This window comes from Pararge aegeria, chromosome Z (genome assembly GCF_905163445.1).
Source record: "Pararge aegeria chromosome Z, ilParAegt1.1, whole genome shotgun sequence".
Lineage (NCBI taxonomy): Eukaryota > Metazoa > Arthropoda > Insecta > Lepidoptera > Nymphalidae > Pararge > Pararge aegeria.
Window position 1 is genome coordinate 24,495,584 of NC_053208.1, and position 27,311 is coordinate 24,522,894.

The following is a 27,311-nucleotide window of genomic DNA, read 5'->3' on the forward strand; positions in this document are numbered from 1 at the left end:
ATACGGTATTACGTACCGAATAAATATTTAAACGCAGTTTTCTAACGTGAAAGTTTTTCAATATAAGAGAAAGTATGTCGCCAGTGATAAAGCATCGTTTTGTTTGCACAAAATGTGAAATCAATAATATATTACTATCTAAGACATCAAACACTAAATTACTGACAACTACACATCGGACAGACATTATTATAATGTTGGGCTAATCGCACTACCTGGCCGATGTACCCCGAACGCAAAGGTATTTAAAAATCTATTGCAGCAATGCAACAATTCTGCTTTGCTGCAGAAATAAGCATGTCGGCCAAACGCGATAAAAATAAAACTTAACCGTGATGCAAACAAGCCACTTAAGTGTGTTTAGTTATGAATTGTATCTTTGAATTTTACTCTACTGACTATTGGTATCAAGATGCAGTCAAAGATGTTAGCGTCTAAACCTGTTAGGGATACGGCGGTATTATGGAACCGATACCTCTAAAGGTATTTTACTGGCATCGTATCGTATTAGAGCGTAAAAATTAAATTCTTATTTATATTATAAATGCGAAGGTGCGATTGTTTGGTTTGTCCTTCCTTCACGCCCTAACAATTAGCAACCAATCAAATTGTTTGATTGAGTAGCATAGGCTACTTCTTGTCCCGGAAAAACCAACAGTTCCCACGAGATTTGTAAACAAACGTAATAAACGAGAACGATAATCAGCTGGTAGCTCTAAAATAATGACAGAAAACCTTTGTTTTGTAACCGACAGATTGCTACAGAAGAATTCGACACTTGGTCTTATCTAGCCCTTAGCAGTGCGATCAGTTTTAAAGACACCGGATCTTAGGATAGAAATATCGATACATCAAATACGTGTATTAAGACAATTTAAATCTTTATCTTCCACTCCATCCATTATACTATGTTCTATGTGACATATTGGCATAGTGTTGTACCAATCATACCGATTTAGGTTATCGATATCATTCTTCTTTTCTTTGCAATTATTGCACCAAAGTGACTAGGACGTAGAGAAACAGACCATCAGCCATTATGTCACTTTACTTGGCAGTTTTGTGTACCTACTGTCAAAAATATGAAAAGTGTTTATACCTGCCAGTGTAAAATAGAAAATTGTATAATGGAGTAAGTATATTCACTTGGTTAAGTATATATTTTTGCCTTTTTAGATAATGGGTGATCGGAAGTTCTATTAAAAATATTTTAGCATTAATATGATTAAAATTTTTATTACTTTTACTAATGGCACAGTTTTGTATGAGAATTATAGACATTAGTGCAAGAGCCGAATGTTTAACTACAAATTGGTTCTGGATATCATGAACTTGTTAACAGAGTCCAAAGTTAATAGAATGCAAAAATATAAACTCTTACCATGGTCGAAAACATACAATTTAGGATATAACATCATGGCAATACATTAAGAGCACATAAAATAATATCAACGTAGCCATATAAGCGCCAAATGGCTTTTAAATTCGTAAATAGTATATATAGAATATCTCAATGTTTTTATGTCAAATTTCGACCTAATAACAATGTAATATAATAAGTAGATATTCAAATGGAAAATATATCAAAATATCTGACTCATTTAAAAAATATTCTCAATATACAATAGATAGATATAAATTTCGAATGCGAAAAGTTATCTACCAGGTTACGTGAAATCCGTGCAACGACCTAGTTTTATTTGTAAAACCAGTGTTTGTTTCTAACTTATATAACTACGTCAATGTACCATGAGCTGTTAGCATTGTTTCAAAGGTTATCATCATAAACAGTAGAAGTATACAGAGCAACATCAACACATTTAGATTATATACGACATCAATAAATAAATATTTTCAAATTACATCAAAATCTTAAGACTAAAGACATAAGACCTTCGACGGGGCTCAAGTGCCGCGAGTGCAAGTTTAGAGTTATTCGAATCAAACATCTATGCAGTTGACAAATATCGACATTTGGCCATCGATAACATTTTCAGATTAAAACCAACACGAGTGACGAGTTGGTTTACTGAACACCTTTGCACTCAAGGCACAGAATATGAAGAAGCCCAACGGAGTCGGATACAATAAAACATTTTCAATAGTACGGGATAGATATTTATGCCCGTGACGCAAGTCTCGAAACCATAACGGGCTTCAATTTTATCATATCCGGTTCCGTTTATATATTCCCTTCAGTCTGCGCATCGTAACAATACAGCTACCATTTTCCCAACGGTCAATACAATTCCACAAAACAATAATAATTGTTTTAATCCTTTACCGTCAAATACCAGATGACCGGCAAACCAGCCACATTAAACACAATATTATAATTGTTTTGACGGTGGGCACTCCGCTTGCACTTTGCACTGAACAAAATTGGTCACTATACGTACGCATGCGTGTCCATTGGTCGTATACATTTGTATGCTGATGAAAAGATGAGGTTACGTTTTAATGACGTTTTTTTAGCATAGTATACGTTAGTTCCATTTCATTCCTTGAGCAAATAATCTTTCGTTCTGTTGCCAGCATTATACATCAATATTTATAATTTAGTTCCGAGTTCGGTATCAGAGGTCAAGCCTTGATCTTTGATTCTATTTATGGTTGTAATATCCGAGTTAAATTTATTTCATACATCAAGTCATTTTTCTCTTATTATGTTAAATATAGGCGGTCGTTTGATTCCACCAAAACCGATATAGCAAGATTAATTTAGTTTAGTGCAACGACTTCACTTGTAGTGTAGTGTTTTTAATTAATTATTACCTATGATACAGAATTATCGAATTCTTACTTTCTTTTGAATGATTCTTCTAATTTTTTAGAGTGTTGCTGTGATTGACGTTTTGGTGCAAACTTATATTTAACATGACAATCGTTTTAAAGGGTGACTTGAGCAGACACTATATTTAAAGTTACACCATGACATCGTCACTAGCCCAGAGTCCATTATCACTTAAATTCTAAATCGTGTATTCATGACAGTTGTTTTAAAGAGTGACTTGCCAATACACTATATTTATCCCATGACATTGTCATTAGCCCAGAGTCCAATTTCACTTAAATTCTAAATCATTCATGACCATTGTTTTTTGAAGACCAAGATTGCCTTGACATATAAGTAAAGCCATGCCATTGTCATTAGCACAGAGTCCAATATTAGTTTAATTCTAGATCGGGTATTCATGACACTTGTTTAAACGACTGACTTGATAAGACACTATTCAAAACTATGTCATGATATTGTCATTCGTCCAGATTCTAAATTTAGTTAAATTCTAAATCATGTATTCCTTGCAAGTCCATGGAACTTTATATTCTAATTAAGACTATTAACTTTTACACTAAAGAACTAAATTTAGTTATCATAATTTTCCGTATCTTTGGATATTATCTAATTAAGGGATAAACAATATAACAAATGAAGATACCTTATTTGTATAGGTTACAAAAATACGTTCCACAGCTTTGTAGTGCCATTAATATAAGCTTCCACCCGGGACCATATAGGATCCCTGAGGATTTATTTTTATTGTTGGGTTAACTAGCCTTATGTAAAATTTAGGTTAGATAACTCATACTTTTGGGGAGTCTGTGTATTAACGGCACGTAAACCTAGGAATTACATTATTAGGAATCTTCGAACGCAGATTTAATGTATTTATGCAGGTTAAAACGTGAAAATATAATATGTATAGTATCCTTAACTTTTAGTTCGAACGTATTAATATAACCGTCAGATTCCCTATCCACATTATTTTGTGAAATGCTAATATAAATTTTGATCTAAAAGCTAAAATCTAACTTATATTTTACATTTTCTAGTCAACGTACTCTTAAATACTATGGAAGCGTGATTATAAACCAATTTTACAAGTAACTCTGCCCCGAAAGTCGAGACAATTATTTTTGAATATACAATAGAAAAACGGCACATATACATTGTTTTATCGGAATAAAACTACTATGATGCCAAATAGATGGTGGTGCGTTTTGTCTTCAGAAAGTTACCTAGGCTACTTTACACTTCCAGTATTACCTGGTTAAAGTAACGAAAAAATTGGTATTCCATATTATTAAGAATTCGTTGTACCTATTATAATAATGTAATATAAAAAGAGCCTATGTTCTAACTGCTAAATCTAGTATCGCGTACTTTGAGCTTAAAACCTACATAAACCAAAGATGTGAATCGTAAAATGTGCCCATGTCTTGCTCTAAGCGAGAAAACCACCAGAGAAGACCTTACGGTGCGAAAATTAACAAACAGTTAGTACATCCTGCGACCGTAGAATGTCCAGTTTTGTTATTAACAATTACTATTTACACATTTTTGTCCAATGAAAACTAGCAAAATTCTGGCATATCAATTTAAAAAAAATGCAAAAAGAAGTAAATTCCATTTCCACTTAACAAAATGTCACATAAAGAAAGAGTCAAAAATAACAAATCATTTACTATATAATATAAATGAGCGATATATTATAATGTATCGCACTTACTATATTATGATGTGACAGACAGACTTGGCGGCAGAAATAAGCGTGCGGTAGTACTTCCCGAAACAAGCTGCCACAAATAGCTCGACTACTACTTTGAATTGTCAGAGCTTGAAAAACATTGTAGTAAAATAGTTAAAGATGCTACAGGCATGTAAGGTTCTAAAATATTCTGCTATGATGTTAAGTGTGGTTTATATTTGCAATCTGTGAAATGCAATTATGCAACTCAAAACTGCTTTCTCAATTTTTGTGCCAATACTATATACCAATGTTAGGAAATATGCAAAGTTCGTTTATGAGTTAGTAGGTTATGAATTAGTTATATACACAATTTTATTAAGGGCACAAATACGTTCCAAATCTTTGACTAAAACTATAATAACTACAATAACTATTATTAAAATGATTATGCGCCGGACACTGACAACTTTTTAACACGAAATTTTAATTACATCGTCTACGTTGAGAGTGATGTCATTCTCAATGAAGAGGAAGTAATAGTTTGGTTAGGTTTAAATTAATGTTCGAGTTCAAAATATTACTATTTAAAACATAATGAATCGGTTAAAAGAATTAACAACGCAGACTTTGGTAGCAATATAAATTATATCATTAATATTACACGGAAGTTATGACTGATAAATAGGAATTAATCGTTTTAAAAATATTGCTCCATAATAAAAAAAAAAACAATTGTACAAAACTGAAAGTTGTTTAAAACAATGAATAACATTAATAATTAATTGGACGTAGTCAAACACAGAGCATCCAACCTACATTAAGGCAGCGAACGACAAAAACATAGAAGTCGCCCTTTTCTAACAGATTAAACTTTAAGGAGGTTGTTCCGCCATGAAACTCAGCCTCTGTCTGAATTCAAGATGAAATTGATCGAATGGCTTATGCTTTGTCAGTTCTATTCAGTAGACGAATATTTTAAACACAAGATATACATTACTGTTTCTGTTGCAAATTTATATCTTTATGTTATTTCACAATTTTGATATCTTACCTTTTCTGACATATGCTGATTATTAATATAAATGATTTCAATATTATGGTATGGTTTTGATTTGAATTTCAGATTGTAGCACGGAATATGTTATGTTATATTATAAGACCAAATTTGTTAAGCTGCAATCACGCAAACAGAGGTATTAATTTGAATTTGAAATGGAACCAATCAGTCTACACGCACCATGAATTGAATCGCAAAAATACATGATTGGTTCTACTGTATGTCATGCAGCACGAGATCACCCGTGATTGGCCGGCCGTTAATCTGTCAGCGCTGTGACTAGCGAACTAAATTTTCATAAGCCATTCGCACCGAGACTAGGTTTTCGTTAAGCAATTTTAGAGCAGTAGTTATGCTTCCATATTTTTTTCGTTACTGCTTTACGGTAGTTTTAAGACATTAATTGCCTTACAAATAAACGTAGCATAACGTCGCAATAGTTATGCTGACCTGAGGCAAGGGTGTTATGCCTCACGTGCCTGTGAATTAACCGGCAACCATGCCCTTCAGACCGGAGCACAGCAATACTGCTTCGCGGCAGAAATAAGCATGGCGGTAGTACTTCCCCGGACGAGCTCTGTTTCAAAACACTCTACTACTACACACTTAAAGGGATAGAAACTTTCAAATCGCAAAGAGCGAATAAACATTGCATGCCTATTCCGAAGTTATGCGCGGTACATTTGCAAGGCCCTAATGCCCGTTTTCACTAACAACGAACAAGGCAATGCATAAAATACGTAACGCCTAATCTATGTATATGCCCAGTCGTTGATACGTTTCATTAGGCATCGCCTCAATCATTAGGGCATAATCGTTTTAAACCTACTTCGATGTCAGTTGGATTGCTTTTGGTTTAAATACGTCCGTAATTGATAGTACAAAAATGGGATGTCATCCCGAACATATAAAACCGTGCATGTGTCTGTGTCTATTTAAAATAGCTGCGTAATGATTGTTACGTCTAATGGTCGCAGTTGAGTATAGCATCAATAGAGAAGTCGTGTCTCCGGCGCTGCTCTCTTCTCAGCACGAGGTAAGAGCGCATGGGGCCCAGCGGGGCCGGCGCGGGCGGATTGTCTCCGCCGCGCCCGCCGCCCTGCTCATTTCAGCTGGGCCCACCCTTGGCGCCCGAGCCCGCCTCGCGCATGATCAGCTGCGCACAGTATGAAAACTTTAGCAACAGAGTTGTTTCATCATATCAACCCATTACAGAGCACAGTATTCCACAATTGAAAGAGTTTAAGCCGTAGTCCACCACGTTGGCCCAGTGCGGATTCGTGGACTTTACATGCATGGAGAGCTATCAGGAATGCAGGTATCCTTACGATGTTTTCCTTAACAGTTGAAGCAAGCGAATTTTTTAATTGCTTTAAACCCACATAGCTTAGAAAAGCTAGTGGTGCGTGCTGGGATTCGAAAGTGAAGCCGAAACCACAACCACTAGACTATAACCGCTTCAGAGTGGTTTAAATAATCAAAAAATGTAAGTTTAAATAATGTATTTGCGTGTGGTGACTATCGTTCAGAATACAGTTGTCACCACTGCACCCGTGGGTGTTGTACGAAACGACTAAGAACATATATCGTAGAACAGGCAGCAGCATCCTCTGTGCTACTACTACCGTCTACCGAAGAACTATAGGATGAGCGACCAACTGGAAGATTTGACCATAGTAACCACGCTGGGCAAACGAGTTGGTGATCGCCCAAGCTGGTAGTAATACAATGCAGGATACTGTCCGTTCACATTAGTGGCGTGTCGTGTCTGTTCAACAGAATAGAGTCGTAACCAACCTGCGCCTTTCTGCGGGTGCCGTACGAGATGACTAAGCCTTATTTCAAAATGTAAGCCCTATTATAGTGTAAGCCGAGCAAGTCTTTGCCTAAGGAAAGTTTTCGAATTCTGGCATACACCTCTAGATATTACTTGCTTTAACTGTGAAGGTAAATATCTTGAGGGAACCTGCATGCCCGAGCAATGCCCGCATATTCTCAAACGCGTATGAAACCTACCAATCCGCGCTTGGCTCAGCGTGGTAGACTCTTAACTCCGGGTCGGGCCAATGGATGTACCGAGTTTTCTACCAAAAAATTTTTAGTACCAAACCGGAGATTGAAAATTGGTACATTATGCTGTCGACCCAGCGCCTAATCTTTGGATCTGCCGTCCCAGCGGAGTATATGTGCGTTTGCGTCACGCGAAAGATCAAATAGCACACACTTGTGTATTTTATCTTTCGCTTAGTTCGAAAATCTCTTTGGAGATTGACCACCTTGGCTAAATCTGTCAGAGGTAGTGTGCGTGTGTGTGCGTGCGCGTGTGCGCGCGTGTATGTGATGATGACCGCAACTTGTCAGCAGTACCTGGGGCCGGTCAGAGGTGATGGTCTCAGTGCGTACGGGCGTAGGGGGTGCACGCAGCTGACCACCGTTCTCACGAGGAATTCGTGGCGGCTCTCCAGGACCGGCCATCACTGTAATAGGCATTAAATAAGACAATATAAATATGTATTTATATATATAGCTATATATATATATATATATAGAGTATTTCCCTGCTTCCTGCAAATATCTTAACGTGCAAGTTTGTGAGGATGTATGGATGTTTGTTACACTTTCACGCAAACAGCTGAACCGATTTGACTCAATTTTGTGGTTATACTTTGAATTAACTGATAGAACAATGTAGGGTTCCATTGGGAAATCAAAAAATTTGGACGATTCTGCGAGCAGCTGTTTGTAAATATCTTAACCGTGCAAGTATTAAAGGATGAATGAATGTACAGATGGATGTTTTGTCACTCTCTCATGCAAAAACTAATGATCAGCTCGGACTGAAATTTGGAATGGATATAAATGATACCCTAGTCTTAACATACATGCATACAGACAACGGGCATGCTATTTTACCTCTGGAAGAATCCACGGTTATCTCACATTTGTGAAAAAACTTTCACGTCGATGACCTATCACTCGATTCTTTGAGTTGACGTGCATGTGACGTCACTTCTCTTAATAGTGGCTGTTCAAGTTAACATTTTATCGTTTTATTGATTAATTTAGTAAGTTATCACAGTGGTGGGCGCTGTAGTCTTATAAGTGGCATTCGAAGAAGTTTCAGGGTTCTGGGTCCGATCGTGGCAATTTGGAGATTTATAATTACTTAATAATAAATGTTTCAACTAAAAACAAATAGCCCTCGGCCTGCAGTTGTTTACATTAAAACTAAAAACTTTTGTTGTACGACTTTTTTTAACTCTCGACTTAAGTTTGTGAATATTAATCTAACATCAGCAACAGCGCGTGAAACACTACTCTATCGTGCGGTTTCTGACCCTACTACGCGACGTTGTCGAATCACATGTTCCAGTGTAATGTCACTTTACAGAAATAACATGTTTTTTTTTAATTTTTTTGCATAATTAAAAAAAATAAATTAATAATGAATTTTGAAAAGTCGTAGAACAAAAGGTTTGATACCGGCAATTTGGAGATTTATAATTTCTCAAAATCTTTCGGGTTTTTTGGCCGTGGCTAGTTACCACCCTACAGGTAAAGACGTGCCGCCAATTGATTGAGTGTTCCGGTACAACGCTAAGTAATATTGGTTTTTTGGTTTCATGCTATTTCCTCGGGGAATCCTAGTGTGAAAATTACAGTCTACACATATTCTGTGCTCCCTTTTACAAGTGTGTCGTTGAAATTAAATTAAAATTAATATAAATGCTAAACCTCTAACAGGTTAGCCCACTACCATCTTCACTTACCAGTAGAGATTGCAGTCAAGGGCTAACTTGTAGAGGAATAAAAAAGCAAAACCTGTAGTGAGCGGGATGGCCAGGCGGGCGTTCACCGCTAGGAGGTGGTCGCGGCGCTGCAAGAGATTTCCGACGTGTTCCTCGAGCCGCACGTTTTCGGTGCGCAGTTGATGCAGGCACGATAGCAGCGACGCTACTGTTCAAAATAATATCATAAAATAACCGTCAATGTGGCTAATTAGCACAGCATACAAAACATTCAGGGCCTAACTAATAAACGTTGTAGAGCTGTGGCTTTAGTTCAAGATTTGCATGCTAGCAATCGAGGGCCATGCGATAAGTAAAATTGGCCTTGTTTAACTCATGTTAGAGTCGCAATTCCCGTGTGTTCTAGATTTTTTGCCAAAAGCATTTGCATAGTCAAATTTGAGCTTAAAAACAATAAAAATAACTTCCACTTTAATCGGATGTTAAAATATTTCGATAGTCGAAAACGACTCCTCGATGGCGAGCGAGCAAGAGAAAACATTGCGTAGCTATACAACCGCTTTTGTCTATTGATAAGACGGTCAGTGTTTGCCTTTTTTTTTACCGGGAATTTAACTATCCGTTAACGCTCACGGTCTCTCAAGTTCGCTGCAAGTATAGGATGCCAAGTGAGAGATTCTACGTACCTTCGCGTGAAAGTTAATTACTATTTGTATGGTATCGAAATAGCGCCATCCATTGGAAATATATAGCGCTCCTTCGAAGCCAAAAAAAACCGTAGTTAACTATCACGCGATCGAACAAGTGAACGTATGTAGAGAAATACACACTAGGCCCTTACTTCACACGGTAAGTCGGTTGTACACAAATACATCAAAGGTTATGAGTAAATGCAGTTGCATGGCATAGTATTTTAGGGAGGCCTGGCAACTTCTTATTATCTACCTTGGTGCAGATTCTGTTGTAAACAAATCTCTAAGCGAAACTAAATGGACATGTCTTAACTAAGAGTTAGTAACGAAAAAGAACATTGAGAAAATTATGAAAACCGCTTAAACTCGAAAAAACTCGTCCATTTGGTTTAATTAGAATTCGCAAGGAGGGTTTACGGTAGGCATGCGGTCGGTCGTACAGGATATGCCAAAAAACCAACACAACAAGTCTGCTTTCATGTTTGCCGAGACGTGTTGTGTTGACCCCACATATCGTGGGATAAGGGCCAGAAGAAGAAGCATTCTAGGAATTTGTAAATAACAGAATTGGCACCAATATCTAGAGATGGACCGACTATGACATTGACCGACAGTCGGACTTTCTAATGTTTTCGAATTCTAAATTTAGATGTCGATGCCAAATTATACACAGTTTATATTCTAATTCCTATAACCTATTACATACACCTCTAGGATGTATGCTTAAATTATTAGATATATTTAAGACTACAAAGGTGTTAATAATTCACAATTAACTTAAAGTCTATGCTAGTATATATAATAAATATTGGGAAATACTAAAGCTGACACAGTGTGCTTTGAATACACATGCATCTCTGTCAGCTTAAACCTATTAAATAAAATCGTTATAAATATAATTCAAAAGTACATTGTTAATGTTAATTATTTCGAATTTATATTTTTGTTATTATAATTGTCTTAATGATTTACCAAAGGAAAGGCTCTTAATTACGTTATTATATCTTATTCCCAATACAAACTGATTATGAATTTATAGTAAAATATTAAAGATTAAAGTAAAGATTGAATTTCAATTATCCTACGTTTTATTGGATTAATTAGAAATATGAAATAAATAAGAGGCCAACGAATAGGCACTTTTCGCCGAGCAATCGCCCACTGCAATTATGGCGGGTTAGTCGACCTTTCCGACTAGTCGGTACATCTCTAGTAATCAAATAACATTGACTACTACACAGCACTGTACGCATGGCTCGGAGCGGTCATTAGGCACCTACCCCAGCGCCGACGATGAGCGAGAAGCGAATAGAGATAAAAATTAGAAACCAGTTATTGAGTAACGAGAGACGAGTATATAGTTCCAATAGTGCTATTGTAGTGCTATGGGGCCCAAACTCAACACGCAATTGGGAGCGCCACATATTTTTTTACGAACGAGTCCTCCTTTGTGTACATCGCAACGTATGTTATAACAAATTATGTTATTAAAAAAAATAATCAACATTTCACACATATTATTTGACAGCCACAGAGCCATAACCTCGGGGATATGGGTCTGTGGCGGTCCGGTCGCAACTGTACACAACTGACAGGTAAAAAGCACACAGCGCCCTCTGCCTAAAAAAATTTAGTGATCTTGCCCGTTGCTGCGATTTCGCGCAGCAAGGTCCGGATGACTATTGACGATCGACAACCGTAGTGAACATATAATATCGTACAAGTTGGTGACGTGGATCGTAAAAAGATTCGCGCATATTGATAAGATATAGAAGAAAAAATAAAGCTTTGGGTTTGGCCATTAATAACGCCCATGGAAACTATTTCTCTCGAAAATAAGAAGTTTTGAAAACTGACTGTATGTGGACTAACAATGGCGTCAGCAACTTACTTCTTCTCATTAACACATGCATTCCGGTTTTCAGACTCTACCATCGTTTGGTGTTAGAATCCCCAGCTCATAAGTATACTTGCAATAAACTTATTATGAATTTGGATTTGCGTTTCGTTGCGAGAGCTCGTATATATAAACTATGGAACGCATCGCAGTTGTGTTTGTGCCCAGGAGCGAGAAATATAAATATCTATGTTGTACCGACTATTTTAACATTTTCTATAACAACTTCATGCTCCTCTTTTAAGCTTTTATTCGCGCTTGTTGGTCTAGAGTCGAGCATAGCTGAGTTAGTGTCATGTCTTGCTAGCGACAAATTAGTGGAGAGAGTTCTCGTCTGCGTTTGGAAATATAGTGATCAACAATTAATTTTGTATGTATTTAATTTATTCACCCGGGATTCAATTATCTTTTTATGTTTTAAGTCTATTTTACGTTTCTCGAGCGAGAAAATAGTCGATAGCTTGTGACTTTCGCAACGGCGGTGGGAGAGGCGTCTTAATATTGACCGATCCGAGGCAAGTAGTATACGACGCAGAAAACACCGTTCATCGTTGTATTTTTTATTAACCGTTTTATATTTTGAATAAATGAATGAATGAATAGATGAATACACTTTCTTTATAGACCACATCAAAGTGCAGTTAAAATAAAAATAAGCAGAATACAAAGTATACAATTTTGCGGCCTTATTATTTGCGGCTACATAGCGATCTCGAATACTAAATTATAGCATCACAGTATAAAGAAGAGATACAGTAATTCGACGCCTTATCTCGTGGTCGCGACATTGTATCGGGGCGAGGAAGGGCCCCTACTGGCACCCGTAGTATGGGTTCCCGCCCCGCCCCGCACGCCCACGCACTAACCACACGATTGCTCTGTCTACGTCGGACCTCTGTAAGACTATCCTTAATCTGTGATATCATTGTGTTTCATTAATTTGTATAGTATTTTATGTTTTTATACGGGCCTCAGGCAATTAAAAAATATTATCTACACAATAGGTACTACTTTGGGATTTCGAAATTACTTTGAAAATAGTATTTTGCTACATCCAAGACATTGAAAATATCAAACCAAAAAAAAAAGAAACAAATAAAAAGCACACGTAGGTACACTTCGGGGCCTTCATTAAAAAAAAAAATTAAGTTCAATTGAAACTCAACTTTAGTTACCTTCACTTTTGCTTTGTGAATCCCTTAAGGCCATTAGGGCCCTAAAAATTGATTCTGCGGGCGACTCCTGCACGCTCCGACCAGCTCGCCAAGTGTCGAACTCAAAGTCGCGCAAAAAATTGCCCATTCGCACTGTATTCAAAACTATCTAAAGTTGGATTTCAATTTGTAATTCATGATGAAACAAAATTTAAACCCAATTAAACAACAGTGAGAAATGGAAATGATTCTCGCTGTAGACTAACTCCTTCAAGTGTGCAATCTGCGCACGAAAATCTCATTTCAGTCAATTTTTCTAAAACCCGCTACAATCTCAAGAGTCATGGAGCTCCAAAATAAGTATGAATCCAAAAATACAAATAATTATTTTCAAAGGGACATAGCGGGGCCGTTAAAGATACGAGACTATCAACAAAAAAAAAAGGAAAGATTAATGTGGGTGTGGCATCAGTGTTAAATGTAGCAGTGTGAGACCATCTTACCCCGGCCCTCACGTTGTTACCGTCGGTGGTACCAACGTTGGGCCGCAATTGTACTAGGCATCCACACGCAAGGATAACGGGACAACGTTTACTTTTACAATACCGAGTACCCTATATTGAAGTAGTTTGTTTACGAAGATTATATCGTAGCGCAATTGAATACGCTATCTATACGTGCCTCGGCGACACTGAGCAACGTGTGGACGCATCGCGAATCTTATCACACAAAATATAATATACCCATACGATTTCTCTCACATACGCTGGCTCCTGGAAGTAATCATATTAGTGCTTAGTAGTCCATGATCGTGTCCTGTCCTTTTTCATGTCCTATGTTACTTAATGAATAAATAAACGAATTAGCAATACAAACTACTTTGCGTCACTCTGAAAAAAAGAAGAGTTTATTAAACACAATTTAAATCATATTGTATAAGCTTTCTAAGCACCTAATAGCTGTCTGAGCAATTATATCACAATTCCTTTTGGTTATTTAATAATTAACGAGAATATTTTTTTTTTTCAATATTAAACTTCTCTTCTCGAATTTTATATTAACGTCAGACAACAAAGTCAAAACAACCTCTTCAATTTCATTTCATCTCATCAGAAATAAATCTAGCGGTAAATTTTAATCCCATTTTCCATCTGTAAAATAATTGGTAAAAAAAATAAAAAATAAAAAATAATATAAAAAATCCCTTTGCAAAATCAGACGCAAAAATTTTGGTTTGTAGCTTGCGCTATTTCTTGTATTAATTTATAGAAAATATTTATTTTCGACGGTGATAGATTCCGTAACTCGTAAATTAACGGCGTACTCAATAGTTACCATTCGTTTACGAATGCTATGCTGTCCCTACATAAACGTGGTACGCCGTGGTAACACTAGCATAACTTACTGCAATTTTCGTCTGTAATATTCTATACGGTACAATCTATCATCGATATAAACGAATTTGATGCGGACAAACAAGATTATCTGTAGAATCTGGATAAGCCAAGCCGATACGCCAATTACGTTATTAAAATGGCTTCATCATCAATGGGATCAAGATATTCACAGCATTTTCGCACGTGCCGTTTCGCATTCGATTTTGAGTTCTGTTTAACGCAGCTCGTTTTTGCGCGGATGATAGATTTTATTTGCGGTCAAAAATGATGATAATGCAAGGCTCGGAAACCGTAATTATTGGAATTATTTCGGTTAAGGTTTCGGTTTTTTTACCGGTTAAACAGAGATGACGGTTATTATTCGGGCGACGGTCGACTGGCGCAGTGGGTAGCGACGCTGTTTTCTGAGTTCAAGGCCGTGGGTTCGATTACCACAACTGGAAAATGCTTGTGTGATGAACATGAATGTTTTTCAGTGTCTGGGTGTTTATCTGTATATTATAAGTATTTGTGTGTTTTATATTCATAAAATATTCATCAGCTATCTTAGTACCCATAACACAAGCTACGCTTACTTTGGCCTTTGGGGTGGAGAGGTTTCATAAGTCTAAGGAAGCCTAAGACAGCAAGAGCGCACACACGAGTATTTGACCTAAAAAGTCGATGAAAATATTTTTTTGTGATATTTATGTTTTTTAAGTTTCTTTCGTCAACAAATAAATTTAATTCAGTCTAATGGTAATAAGAATACGGCATATTTATTTTTTAAAACAAATACTTTATTAATACATACAAAATTAAGTATCTGTAAAATATCTTAGATATATTTTTATTGTTAAAAAATTTGAATTTCTTCTGTTTTCATATCTTCCGTTGTTTATTTGTTTTCTGCTTCGTCTTCTGCGTCATATCGATCGTGCTAGATGTCGCCCGCGACTAAGTTCACGATTCTTAAGGTTTTTGTTCCAATGCGATCTCTCACATCTATTGGCAGAAGTGATTATTGTGCCAGTTGTCCAATATATAGCTTATTTTTCTCCATTAGAATCAAATCTATTGCTTAAAGTGATGTCGTAAATGTATTTCCCGAGTGATGATCTTCTTTACATCGGTTTAATTAAAGCGTAAGCATTTTTTGTCGTGAAAAAAATAATGCTTTGGTACCTTTTCCCACATTACTTTTACTTAAAATCCCAGCTAAGTTATATACAATAAGATAGACAGATCAACATAACAAAAGGGAAAGGCAATTAAAAAAAATATTTACTTATTTACAAAAAAAAGTATGCACACAAAGTTATTGAGTAAGAATTACATAAAAAACGTAATGAGGCGCTTCAGGATTCATATTATTATTACCTCAATGATACAAACCTGGTTGCACGTCTTCTATTCCATAAATTAGCAATATCCACGTCACACTAATCACAAAGTATTTCATAGTAAGTTAGATTTATTGCGGATTACTTTGTGTTCTGGTTTACGCGCTACAGAATCAACGTTGCCAAAATTTATTACCATTCGGTTCTGTAGACAGTTGGTTAAAGCTCGGTGGCAGTTTCTTGGAAAATTCGATATTTAAATTTTCATCGACTTTTTATCCATCAATTAACCATTTATTTCTAAAAATTTGTTGCATAACATAAGCTTATTTATGTTATTGTTTGCATAATCATTGTATCTCGCCTAGTTTCGCCTTACAAGCAATATTGCTAATATTAGCGAAGCATTAATTACAGTTTATATGATACTAGCGGGCTAAGTATGATACAATGATTCTAACTTTTTGTCAATAATTTATTTTTCATCACACTTGCTCGTAACGTGGACTTTATTACATCGATTTAAGGCTCATAATACAAGATATCAGACACACGTGTTTTATTTTTAAATTACCGTACTTGTGCTTTATTTATGATGACCCGATTTCGTTATTTCGTTTAGTTTGTACTTCGCTACAAGTTATGTGTATGATGATGGACCATTTTAATTTAGCCGGGTTATACAGATTTTTTTTATCCAACAAAAAGGTTTTATGCGAGTAAAAATAGTAGGCATTTCCTTCAATGAACAAATATTTTTACCTTTTCAATTATGATAAATGAACGTTTACTTTTATTAAATTATAACTAGTTATGTTTGAAACATGTTTCACCAAAGTATTCCTATTTTTAGTATAGGTAGAATGCAGCGAAAGATGCTGTTTGTATTTCGGTTTACTATGGCGCGCAAAACAAAAACCGTCATATGTTTTGTTAATATTTTTGCTTTATGTTCTATTATTAATTATTCAAAATGTCCACTTTTAATTGGAAGTTCGAGCAATAGCTTTTTTTCTACTTCCGGGAACAAACCATCAATCGACAGGGCGGCCTACGGAACTTTCATACAGTGCAAAAACTGCAAAAAGGGGTCAGTGTCTGAGAACATATTATAAAGTTCATCCTGTTATTTTCTCGCAAGTGTGATGAAAATCGACGGACACACGTCGGGTACATTACTTGTTACACTCTCGGCTTTAATAGCGCGTCAGCTTTTAGTTCACACGCCTAATACCGCCTCGACTGTAAAATGCAATATAACCCTCCTCGAGGAATAAACTACTATAATATGATTGGTAATAGCTCATTTAGTTATCCAAATATTAATTTATACAACATCCATCGAATAGTATATGATGATAAGGGTCAAATACCCGTGTGTGCGGCATAAAAACTTCGCGCAACGCAATACATTTGAGTGGGAAATATATTAAGCAATATATTTATTATTAATATAAATTGGCTTGAGACTTACTATCGAAATGCTGAGCTTGCTCCATGAGGAACTGCGAGCCTTGCTCCCACTGTCGCTCTAACAGCTGATCGAGACTTTGAGCGCTCGAAGTACTGCGGCCGGTGCTGGTGAACGCGCTCTGAGGAAATCAAGATAAGGGACTGTGAAAAAAAAAACAAAATAGGTTTATGCTATCGGGATACAATGCCACGCACGTAAAACTGATAACAACCCGACGTTATCGCGAGTTAGTATAATCCTGTAGTTTTTGCGTTAGAGGTTAAAAAAAGTTGTCGATTGCGCTGGGTAAGCAATGTTGTTCAGGGTTCAGTTAATAAAAAGGAACAACTTTGGATGACATTGGTCTCCCTATTACCGAAATTAGGCCGGAGTCTACCAAGCTGGCCAAGTGCGGATTGGTAGACCGCCACCCGCCCTTGAGAACGCTTGAAGAACTCTCAGGCATGCAGGTTTCCTCACGATGTTCTCCTTCACCGTTTAAAGCATGTGATATTTAAGTACCTCCGAAAGTGGTGCTTGCCGGGGCTGGAACTCGGTCTCCACGAAAGGAAAACCGAAGCCTTACCCATTTTTTTTAAGGATATCTAGTTTAAAACTCCAATATATTTTTTTGTTAAGATTAAAACTAACTCTGTTCAGGTCGGGGTTTCTTAAGCGATTGCCTATGAAAGACATGCAATGTTGTTTAAATATTCAACGTTATATACGTTAGATTTTCGGGGACTGTGCACATTTCGATTGTGAATTCCAGTGTTTGTCTCTCGCTCGCGGACAACTATACCATTACTTCTTTAAATACTTTTGAAAAATATTTTGGTATTTTTTTTTAAACCCATTTGACAATAATTCGATATTATCTATTGTTTATGTTGATGCTAAATTTAAATATTTTCTAATAAAGTTAGACCGGGCAAATAATTAATAGGAATAACTCGTAAAATAATATGTAATGTTTTTGGCTATAGTTGCTCTAAAGTATAGCCAAAAACATTACATCAGTTTCTACCAAGCAAAATTGCAATGCTGTGAAGTGTTTCGGTCTGAAGGGCTTGGTATCGGTGTAATTACAGGCTTATGAGGTTTAACGTTAACGGGCAGGCCTTCTAAATATGTAGTAGGTAGGTGTAAATGTTGGAATATTAGTAGTACTTTACGGGGACTGCCTAGTTATTATATAGCAGGTAGGTATAAAATGTTGGTAGTACTTTATATGAAGCATGTAGGTTAGGTTAGGTAAGAGTACTTTACCAAGTCAGCCTTATTATCATATAGCAGGTAGGTATAAAATATTAAAATGTTGGTAGTACGCTACCAAGTCAGCCTTGTTATTATGTAGCAGGTAGGTGTAAAATGTTAAAATGTTGGTAGTACGTTACCGGGCCGGCCTTCCTATTATGAAGCTGGTAGGTGTAAAATGTTGGTAGTACGTTACCATGCGAGCCTTGTTATTATGTATCTGGTTTGTGTAAAATGTTGGTAGTACATTACCAATTTAGCCTTGTTATTATGTAGTAGGTAGGTGTAAAATGTTAAAATGTTGTTAGTACGTTACCAAGTCAGCCTTATTACTATATAGCAGGTAGGTGTAAAATGTTAAAATGTTGGTAGTACGTTACCAAGTCAACCTTGGAATTATATAGCAGGTAGGTGTAAAATGTTGGTAGTAAGTTACCGGGACTGCCTCCTTGTTATGTAGCAAGTAGGTGTAAAATGTTAAAATGTTGGTAGTACGTTACCAAGTCAGCCTTATTACTATATAGCAGGAAGGTGTAAAATGTTAAAATGTTGGTAGTACGTTACTAAGTCAACCTTGTTATTATATAGCAGGTGTAAAATGTTGGTAGTAAGTTACCGGGACTGCCTTCTTGTTATGTAGCAAGTAGGTGTAAAATGTTAAAATGTTGGTAGTACGTTACCAAGTCAGCCTTATTACTATATAGCAGGTAGGTGTAAAATGTTAAAATGTTGGTAGTACGTTACCGAGTCAACCTTGTTATTATATAGCAGGTAACTGTAAAATGTTGGTAGTAAGTTACCGGGACTGCCTTCTTGTTATGTAGCAAGTAGGTGTAAAATGTTAAAATGTTGGTAGTACGTTACCAAGTCAGCCTTATTACTATATAGCAGGTAGGTGTAAAATGTTAAAATGTTGGTAGTACGTTACCGAGTCAACCTTGTTATTATATAGCAGGTAACTGTAAAATGTTGGTAGTACGTTACCGGGCCAGCCTTATTGATGAGTGGCGGCGGCACCAGCATGTCCTGCGCGGCGGTGTTGGCGGCGTGCGCAGCCAGCTCCGCCGACAACTGCTCCTGCAAACGCGCGGCCGCACCGCTCTCCAAGTTGAGCTCGTTGCCCAGCATGTGAGGCGCCGTGCAATTCGCCCCGATCCTGTAACGCACGGGGGTTTAACGCTTCAATCGTCATCATTAGATCAACTGATTGACGTCTTTCTTTCAATTATTTATAATAATAATAATAATAATAATTTATTCCCAAGAAATGTAGGTACATACAGTTTTTAAATTATTATAATATTTATACAAACAAATGCGTGCCTCACAAATTATATTGGTGTGTATGTAATAAATGTATGTAATGGTGCCATTTAAAATCTACTGTCCCTGATTTAGGTAAAAACCTGTATTAGAGGCGACAGTGCTCTCCTTAAATTGTTGTTTCGATGATTGAGTGTATGATTCTGCGTGTGTGAGTTTGCGTCGCGAAGGTAATTGTGCTCGCGTGCCTATATGTTTGCTTATACAATAAAAAAGGATTGATAGGATTGATGATTGATTGGATAAAAAAAGGAGGGAATATTATATTTATTCCTTCCTTTTTTTATCCGTTGACTGCAATCGCACCGAGACGAGAAAACACAGATACGAGAATTGAAAACGCTTTTTAATTGATGATTGTAATCTCACGTTGTGGTTAGTGATGGTTAAGTCTAAGATGGTAGCGGGATTACCTTTTACGGCCATTCTGTTTATTACTAGCCATCCGCCTTTATTTAAAGTTTTGTAGGAACAGTTTATTAGCCCAGACTTAAAATTATGCACTGTCCAGGACGAAAGCTATGCAAAATGGTGTCACAATTAGTTAAACTAACCTAACTAACTAACCCAAACTAAAAAATTTATACCTTTATATGTATATCTAAAGTGTGATTTTTAATTCCGTGCAGTTCTGATATTTTTCATTTTACGACATTTCAGTAAAGACAAACATTTTTATCAGCTTTTTTTATTTGATACAGATTTTTTGTAAAAGTTAAAACAACCGTATGATGACATGCCATATTAGATGTTATATTAAGCATTACATCTGATATATTTATATTTTATATCTATAATATTTTTTTATATGCAGAGGTTTTTAACACTATTATTTGAAATTTAAAAAAATGTTCAGGCTCAAGGCTGTGCACACGACCAATAGTTACCATAACCACGCTACAATCATCAATGTAAAATGTGAAAAAAATATACTTTTTGAAAGTTTCCGGTGCGTGCGATACGTAAACGGTAAAAGTTACGCTAATACGAAGGAAGTATTAGTAACTATGACGGCATAGTTCCTCTTTAAAGTTCTAAAAAACAGTCCGCGACAGCATATGACTATCTTTTAAGGTTGCACGAAGTCGCGAGGTGTCGCTAGTTTATAAATATATACCTAGACACTAATAACTTATTTTTTATTCCATTTTTTTTGTTGGGAATTTTTTCTACTCTGTTATCACACATGTCCCGATTATTAGCAGAAAAATATTATAGGGTGTGAAACGTATAACAGGTAAGATGAAACCGCATTAGGTAATGTTGATTGCGAAGGTTTGTCCGTATGTTCATTATCTAAGGTTGGACAACCTTCACGGATCTTGTTGAATTTTGGCTTCTTATAGGATAAGGACTTTCCTTCTTTTAAGTAAGGACACTTACTTTTGTGTTCCGACAATGGAATACAGTTTCCGGATGATTAAAAGAAGTGTTATTTTTAACTTAGCAGCAATACGGATGTTGATAAAATTTTGCATCGATGTAACTTTTCATGGTAAGACATTGCACAGTTTTAAGCCAAAAGTAAGCCATCTGTTTCTACACGATTCTTTAAAAACCTGAACAATAGCCGACGAAGTCGCAGGCGTTAGCTAGCTAGCTGGGAATGTGTACACATATCAGGATAAGGAGAATACTATTTCCGCCTCCAAGATCTCCAATTGATCCAAAAAGATTAAATAAAGATCGCTGCACTTGAGTCGAACCAAAGTAACAAACTAACGGACACACATTCGTATTTATAATATTCATCATAATCATAAAAACCTATTGCCGGCGCACTACATGTCACATGTCTGCTCTTAAGATCCGTAGGTCGCAGTACACCAAGCTGGCAAAGTGCGGATTAGTAGACTTCGCATAACTTGGAGAACATTGTGGAGAACTCTCAGGCAAGAATTCGTGCCGAGCTTGAACTCGGTCTCACTCCAAGGGGCCTATTTTAATTAAGTACTACCTTAGTTCCCACCCTCTTTCAGTTCTGCTGGTCCGTCATCACCCGGTGCTTTGCTGTTCTTGAGTTATTTGAGAGCCATACTAATCTCGTACGTCACCGAACATCAGATTCCAGCACATTACTATTCTATATATTGTATAGCTTTACATTGAGGATTTGCATTCAAACATTAGGTGATCGCTTCCGGTTTTCACCCTGTTGATTCCAGATATCATTGAGTATTTGCCGTTTAGTTTACATAATAAATTTCTCGTCGAACCAGCGCAGCTCACCTAGGTCCATTTTCTGTGAGGCAGCTTTTCGAAGAAGAATAAAAAAGAAGAAGAAGATTATCATCTAGAGGAACTCCTTGTCTATAAAATAGGCCAATATTTGGCCCCGTTCGTTCCGTTGCCTATATCGAAATAGGTCCGCTCAGCACCACTTCGCTTGCCCAGCCTTGCGTTGAAATCCCCAATCACAACACTGTAGTAAGTTTTCGAAGCATGTATGGTTTTCGAAATATCCTCATACATTGCCTCTACTTCCTCATTGGAGTGAGTCTTTGTGGGTGCGTAGCCCTGTATAACCTTAAGCGAATACCATTTGGTGATTCTGAGTATGAGGGACGCTACCCTGGTCGACACACTTTCGACTCGAATAATGTTGTTCACGATGGAATTGTGGAAGATCAATCCGAGACCAGCTTGATCTCAATCCTAGTAGTAAAATAATTTGCCGGATTTCAAGATTATCGAGTCATCTTCCGCTCTTCAGACTTCAGATAATCCTTTATAAGGCTACGCATTGATTTATCAGTTGGCCAGTATTTTAATTTTATATCATGCTAGCAAGATATCTTTATGCCAAATTTCATAAAGATCGGTGAAGGTTGAGCCAAACGTCAAAAAAAAAAAAACAAAACAGACCCACCAACTTTCGCAATTAACATTTTCAATCGTAAATGACAGTTCCAGGTTTCCCAAAGCAACTCCCTCACTGCTTCTTCCAGCTCTATCATCGTTTCCTCTGTCCTCAAAGTGCGTTTGTTATACGTTGCCAGGTTCAGTCATTAGCCGTTATACGTTGCCAGGGGTTTGTAGCGGAATCGCTAGCAGAAATTCTTAACACTCCTTGCCTGCCGTTACTATAACGGCTACTAGAGCCAGGAATAGCAGACCTGCCGAGGACTAGGGTCTGTCGTTTTTTTGTACTTGCCACAAAAGTTTTGCCAATAATCACTACACTTGGCATTCCGATTGGTGACCCTCTCACATTGATAACACTGCTGCCTGTTACCGGTCAGTGTATTTTGGACCAGCGGCTTATGGTTATATAACGGGCGGGTAAAACAGCATGGTGCACCACGGGCAGGTGTGATTGAGGAGAAAGGCTGACGGGTTCTAGTCTCTCCCTTAAATCCCGGATTAGTTCACCGCTTATTTTTCATATTAGCACAGTGATACAGGAGGTAGTACAAGACGCATGAGATCTCGTGGCTAGAATGTGTGGATAGTGAGATGCTATGTAGGATCCTTGTTACTGAAGCCAGTAACGGTTATTTAGGGAGATCCGAATACCACGGCCTCGTGCCGCTTGTGTGAAGCGGCTGGCTCCCTGTTACTAGTTTGATGTCATCCGTCCACCTCGTTGGAGGTCTACCAATGTTGTGTTTACTTAGGTACCTCCGCTTTTTTTATAATATTAGCATAATATAACGAGATACAGTAGTAAGGCGCATTTGATCTATTGAAAAATGCCGATTACAACTAAACAGAGATAGTACACAGAGGCTATGTAGGACTCATATTTGGGCAAAAGTCTGATTTTTAATTAAGTAGAATTCTGACATTTGTTATTTTAAGACATTTGAGTTCATCTATTGCTGGGCGTGTCTCCATACAGGCCTGAAACGTTGTACGTGTGTATGTTGACACTACAGTTACATATATATAACACTTTTATATACCTTTTATACCTGATACACATTTTTTTTAAATTATGATGTATATTACTAGCGTTCATTAGTCGTACGCGTTTGTTTAAGATTTTAAAGAATCACGTATCAGTTTATTTACCCGAGCTAAAAGTAGTGCGGTGTCTAACTCTAGAATGAAATCTGTATTTATGCACAATTTTCTAAAGATCAGTTTTGCTGCCAAGCCGTTTAAAAATAACACTTTTTTTTAACATCCAGGAACCGTACCCCTTTGAATTTTCAGAAAACAAAGAATCTATGTCCTTAAATAAATGCATTTCTCTAGCGCCCGAGGTTTAGGCTACGCATTGATTTATCAGTCGGCCAGTATTTTGAATTTTATATCATGCTAGCAAGATATCTTTATGCCAAATCGGTGAAGGTTGAGCCAAACGTCAAAAAAAAAACAAAACAGACGCACCAACTTTCGCAATCAACATTTTCAATCGTAAATGACCGTTCCGGGTTTTCTATTACCTATAGAATGTTTCACCCTGTATCACAATATACTGCTAATAATCGAGAGATGCGTGAAATAAAAGCAGCATCAAAAATTGACTATTGCGCTAGATACATTGACTTAAGTCGGAGAATGTAGCGTAGGTACTTCGTGTAAGTTTCAGCTTCTTTCACCAAAGAAAAATAGTTATCGTTACATTAACGAGTCTAAATCATATTCTTAGAAGAAAACCCGAGAGCGACTACGCCTCAGACCCTCAAAATAAGTTCCATGATTTATACGTTTACAGGTCACAATAACACAGAAATACAAAGTCTCAAGTTTAAATTATTATCTACATCTGATTTAATAAAACTAATTATTTAAAAAATACTGTTTAAAACTCTGAAATAAAGGATAGCATTAGGGTGTTTAAAATAAACCTATACTCTAAAATTCAGGTTAATTAATAACAAAATACAGCATGTACCATGCATCCACTATTTTACCACCCCTAAAAAGTGGTATCTAAGAAAACCGTCGATACATGTATTTTTTATTTATAATTTTTTTTTGTGTTAAGAGTCGCCATTATTCGCATTTAGGTTTATAATTATATATAAATGGGCTAATGAGACGGGGATGCACTTACAACAGGCCAGTAGTTCGGAATGCTGAAACCGGCCCAGTAGAAGAAGGAAAACAGCGGGATCACTTAAGGTGATCAAATTAGGCCAGCAACATACGGGATAAACGGATTCTTTGAAACTTCGGTTATAGTACTAATACTTTAAATAATATATAAAAAATACTAAAGTGTGTATTTCTGTCTATTTGTAGCCATCTACGGTATAAACATTTGAACTGATCTTTAGGACATTTGAAATTTGCCGGTAGCTAGACCTGATAACGTATAAAGTCTAAGTCATGGAACTGATTTTCAGGTACTGCTGGAGATAAATACATAAATATACTACGACAATACACACATCGCCATCTAGCCCCAAAGTAAGCGTAGCTTGTGTTATGGGTACTATCATATCTGGTGAATTTTTTTTATGAATAAAATTCACATAAATACTTATAATATACAGATAAACACCCAGACACTAAAAAATATTCATGTTTACCACACAAACATTTTCCAGTTGTGGGAATCGAACCCACGACCTTCGACTCAGAAAGCAGGGTCTCTGCCCACTGCACTCCACTCCGCCTTTCCGATACGATGTCCCAGGATTTCTTTTAATTTCAGAGCAAATCAAAATTTTATCGCGGACGAACTCTCGGGCAACAGCTATTTTTATATACGAGTATATAGGTTTTATTTAATATTAGACGATGTCATATTAGTTAACAAGTGAAAACGCGTTTATAAATATAATCCATAAAACTCGTAACATATAATTTACTTTATATAAATATGTCATCGTTATCACCGCGAAACGTCAGAATTCCACCTAATTGAAAATCAGACTTTAGTAAGAGTTATTTCCTCCCGTTACACTTACCGCAAGATCGTTCTGACTAGACAGCTTCTTTTATGTCTTATTAGTACGGTAAGCTTCTACTTGACCACTATCTCACCTAACTTTTAAATCATAGATTGGATTAGTCTAGAGGTTAGAGGTGAACTCGGTGGCCCGGAAAGGGAAGCCGAAGCTCCTACTAGGGTATCGCCGCTTACAGAAACAAATTAAAAAAAACATTTTTACCTTTCAATTTTCGGCTTCAAGGTGCGCTCTGAACCTGAAACAAAATAATAACAACTTTAAACTCATTATTCTATTTTGATAAACTGGTACTGACTATTCAAAGATTTATGTTTTATAAACTCTCTCTCTCTTTTAGAACGTCTCTCTAAACTTATCTAAATCAATCAGATATTAACGATTAATAACTTCCTTAATTGCAGAATTGCGTGGTTTTAAGGATTATTTTCAACAAATCCCATGAACCCCATCTTATCAAAGTGATATATTTCTTTACCCAGTGAGAACTTTAAAAAGTTCTGATGGTTGTACGCGTTAAATCTATCTCTGGTATCTCTGGAACTACAAGTCCTATTTAAAAAAATCGATATTGTATTTGATAGCCCAACTTTTGACGAAGGCTGCAGCTTATATATCCTTCTAAAGTGCCGTTAAAAAGCACTATTGATAACACTTTATCAGCAGCATCAATTATAGTGGATTTTTTTTTATTTATATGTTTTTGAAGTTATACTTCTTTTGGCGCGTTTGGGAAAAAATATGAGAGTAAACTTTAACGATGCGCGCGCACACCGTCACAAAGAACCGACACCCTGAAGTTAGCTATAAGGTTTGACTGTGTACACTTTCAATTGTCGAACTTGGTTGTCGAATAATGAGTCTATCAGTAAACCGAATTTAATAATGTTAATCTCTTTAATTATGTAGAAATATTTTATTTGTGATACTAAAATAAACTTTATTTAACTAGATAACGCATTATAATAAAACTTTCAATGTATTAAATACCTTTATTCTATTGTCTGTCGTTTTTTCTACAAACGTAGAAATGAGACGAGAGATACTATTTTAGAAAAGATTTTTATCTTTTTACGCCAAAGAAGTATAACTTCTAACGCGTGTACACATAAGAACACACACTTTTTATTCAAGTTGTTTATGTTTGTATACTGCATATGGACTGACAAAGCAGATAGGCAATCTGATTTTAAGAGGAAAACCATCGGTAAATATACCGAGCAACCCGCATAAGGAAGACGTCGTACAAAGTGCAGCCCGGTGTCCATCTACCTGAGCCGTAGGCGTTAAGCCTCATGTGCCTGTAATGACGCCGACAACCACGCCCTTCAGACCAGTGGCGTGCACTTCATATATGCACAAAAGCACTGCATACCCTAAAATTTATATACAGGTGGTATAGGAGGAGGATTTTGGCCATTTTATGCAATTTTTCTGCTGTATGCATACCCTAGTAAGAAACCCATTGCAAGCCACTGCTTCAGACCCGAACACAACAATGCTCGTTGGCGGCGGAAATAAACATGGCGGTAGTACCTCAGACGAGTTCCATCACAGACGGCTCTAATACTATAAAGACTTACGCTTGACTGAGACTTGGGCAGGTGCTTGGCTGCAATCACACCTGACGGACGGATTCCTACATAGGTATATCATTTGCCCAACGAGATCACA

The 27,311-nt window shown here is 36.7% G+C and overlaps 1 protein-coding gene across 1 annotated transcript in view; it reads right to left on the reverse strand.

Moving 5' to 3' along the window:
- Positions 1 to 6,066: 6,066 nt before the first annotated feature.
- The window catches only part of LOC120636579 (protein AF-10), a 93,086-nt gene continuing 71,841 nt past the window's right edge, over positions 6,067 to 27,311 (reverse strand). Inside the window, exons 20-25 of the mRNA XM_039908118.1 lie at positions 25,842 to 25,875; positions 19,435 to 19,606; positions 17,215 to 17,332; positions 9,352 to 9,486; positions 7,897 to 8,006; positions 6,067 to 6,685 (exon numbers count right to left, since the gene is read on the reverse strand). Of these exons, the coding sequence (XP_039764052.1) occupies positions 6,638 to 6,685; positions 7,897 to 8,006; positions 9,352 to 9,486; positions 17,215 to 17,332; positions 19,435 to 19,606; positions 25,842 to 25,875 (617 nt within the window). The 3' untranslated portion in view covers positions 6,067 to 6,637. The remainder of the gene's footprint in view (positions 6,686 to 7,896; positions 8,007 to 9,351; positions 9,487 to 17,214; positions 17,333 to 19,434; positions 19,607 to 25,841; positions 25,876 to 27,311) is intronic.